Source organism: Etheostoma spectabile, chromosome 24, assembly GCF_008692095.1.
Source record: "Etheostoma spectabile isolate EspeVRDwgs_2016 chromosome 24, UIUC_Espe_1.0, whole genome shotgun sequence".
NCBI classification, from domain to species: domain Eukaryota; kingdom Metazoa; phylum Chordata; class Actinopteri; order Perciformes; family Percidae; genus Etheostoma; species Etheostoma spectabile.
Window position 1 is genome coordinate 14788278 of NC_045756.1, and position 3001 is coordinate 14791278.

General features: G+C 41.4%; 1 protein-coding gene across 1 annotated transcript in view; it reads left to right on the forward strand.

Annotated features, from left to right (window-relative positions):
* Nucleotides 1–1677: 1677 nt before the first annotated feature.
* The window catches only part of dgkza (diacylglycerol kinase, zeta a), a 154233-nt gene continuing 152909 nt past the window's right edge, over nucleotides 1678–3001 (forward strand). The window contains exons 1-2 of the mRNA XM_032505889.1: nucleotides 1678–2131; nucleotides 2400–2512. Coding sequence (XP_032361780.1) covers nucleotides 2030–2131; nucleotides 2400–2512 — 215 coding nt within the window. The 5' untranslated portion in view covers nucleotides 1678–2029. The remainder of the gene's footprint in view (nucleotides 2132–2399; nucleotides 2513–3001) is intronic.

Genomic DNA, 3001 nt, shown 5'->3' on the forward strand with positions numbered 1-3001 from the left:
ATAAGTGAGATATGAGAATGATGAATAATACTAAGTAATGAAGAAAGAAAAAAGAAAGGCATCTCGAGTTTCCTGGTAATGTTGAGTTTTAAAAAGTAAAAAACAATGTTTTGAAAAAAAATGCATTTCTGTGCATGTATGATGCAGCCAGGTTAGGAAAATATGCATTCTAATTCTCACTCTTTGTCTATGTGAAGAGGTCAAGACCGGCCCTATTGTCTCTCACCTTCCCCCTCTCGTCCTCTGTCTCTAAAGACTTGATTAGGCCATATCTTTCATTTAGCCTACATGTTTCCACAGGAACCTTTAAGAGCCCCTCCCCCACTTGATTGGAACAAAGAATGTGCATTCAGGTAGTTTGAAAATGGCTGACACCGACTTGGATCCTGGGGCCCGGGTGTGGTCTCAAGACTCATGGATTGAGAAATAACACCTTTCTTGGAAAGGCATTTGACCAATAAGGAGAGGTTTCACTCGAGGACCCAGAATCCGAATCCGAAAGACTTTACTAATCCCCAAAGGGAACGTCTGTTACAGTTGCACGAAGTATACAAATCTTAGTAGAAAGATAAATAAAGACATATAAGGAGTGTGGATATGCACGGTATTAACATAGTTAAAGGATTTTTTTATGATACATTATTTACATAAGGAGTTGTAATGGTGAATAATAAAAAGTAGCAGCAGAGTATTGCACAAAACAGATAATATTGTCCAGTTTCAAACTCACTAAGATGACTTCATCATGATTATTATTGTCTTAAACATGAATAAACCCTTATAATACTATTATGATAATAACTATTATGAGCCTCTTATGCAGGGTGACCAGCCATCTGTGAAAGTGTATGCATATTGTTTTTTTTAAATTATTTTTTAAACTTTACAAACATGTTACACAATGTTTAAACAGTTCGGCATCATACAAAGAAACTGTTCATTTCCATCCAGGGAACATTATAATTTTATTTAAAAAAACGGGGACAAAAACTAAAAACGGGGACAAATTAAATTCCCAAATGATGATTCAGATCTTCGGTTCTATTGGCTCTTGCATTATATTGCAAGTGCTTGTCATCCTGACCACGCCCCTCCGATTAAACCATATGCATACCCAGCCTTTCTTCTTCCTGTTTATGTTTTAAATTACTTTCTGAAATTTTATATATATTTATATATCCTCCGGTTAATATATATATATATATATATATATAGAGAGAGAGAGAGAGAGAGAGATGAGAGAGAGAGAAAGAGAGAGAGAGAGAGAGAGAGAGAGGAGAGAGTGCTCACAGCTGATTTCTGATATATATATATTATATATATATATAATATAGAGAGAGAGAGAGAGAGAGAGAGAGGGGGGAGAGGAGTGCTCACAGCTGATTTCTGATAAATAAATATATATATTATTATATATAGAGAGGAGAGAGAGAGGAGAGAGAGAGAGAGAGAGAGTTAGAGAGAGGTGCTCACAGCTGATTTCTGATATATTTAACAGAAACAGCGTGAGCAACTCTCTCCTCTCTCTCTCTCTCTCTCTATATATATAATTATATATATATATAAATAAATTATTTCGACAGAGAGAGGAGAGAAAGAAAGAGAGGAAGAGAGAGGGAGAGATAGAGAGAAAGAGAACGAGGAGAGAGGAGAAAAGAGAGAGAGAGAGAGAGAGAGAGAGAGAGAGAGAGAGAGAGAGAGATAGAGAGAGTACTCCCAGCTGATTTCCTGCACCATCTTAACGGACGTCGGACCAGAACACTGCTCACCTCCGCTCGGGAACTTTTCATGGCAGTACCAGCGGTCTAGTCCATTTTACTCAGTGAGCTGGAGTCGGTACTGATCGAACAGACCGATCGATACAACTCCGCGGTTACAGGCTGCTGGTACACGGACCAAAATAGTAACTTCTTAAAATACAGGAACACAACAGGAAGCAGCTGGGTCGGCAGCAGCCTACGTGCGGATTGTAACCGCCACATTAGAAGACTATTCCCCGGTAAATAAAGGGGACAGAGCGGCCGCAGGGATGATGAGAGAGCGCCCTGGGCTGGAGGATGTGGCCGAGGAGGAGGACTTATTCCCCGTGGAGGGGAGCTCCAAGAGCACGCTGGAGCGCCGCAGCTGTCAGGTGTGTGTGTGTGTACTTGTGTGTGTGGGTGTTTACAGGCCTGTAAAACTGGGTGCTTCATTCTACTGTTCCTACATACAGCCAGCATAGTCCAAATTCACCTCGTTATGGAAAAATAGCCTACAATATCATCTGTTAAACAAGAGTTTGTTGTCAACGCTTCCGGTGCAGTATGTTGTGTTTAAGCACACGCCGTCATTAAAAGGACTGGTTGAGCTGCAACCTGCTTTTGGAGACTACAGATAATAAAATGAGAATGTGTTTGTAGGTTCCTGGAGAGAAGGAGGTGGAGAGGACGTTGGAGGAGGAGGGCCGGTTGTCCGTGTCCCAGATGGAGGCGGAGTTCGCCCAGCTGACCTTCAGGAAGCAGGTGTCATACAGGTAGGAGACAACAAACAGAAAAAGTGGGACGAGGCCCACTTCCTGCTAACCTGTTTTACCTGAATGTTACACTAAAGCCTGTCCCCGATAGGTTAGTGTAATGTTGCTGTGTGTCACGTGTGTGTGTTTGCAAGAGAAGTATCAGTTAAAGGTGCTGTCTCACATGTTTTTGTGTGTATCCAAAGTAAAAAGGTTAAGATCGGGAGGCCTGCAATGTGAAGCAAGATTTGGCATTAAGGTACCTTCAGGTTCAACCCAGGGTTGGATCACTTGTTACCGGGTTAAAATCGCCGTGGTAACATAGGCTGAACATCTAACCTGGTTGTGAGCAGGTTATGTTGGAAATAGAGATCAAGCCCCGCCTACCGACCAATCACTACTCACGTACATTCACAAAAACCCGGTTAACGTTCCCCGATGGGTATCTTAATGAAAGATATAGATTTTAAGCAGAGGGAATTAGTATAGGCTATTTGTGTTTTACGATGA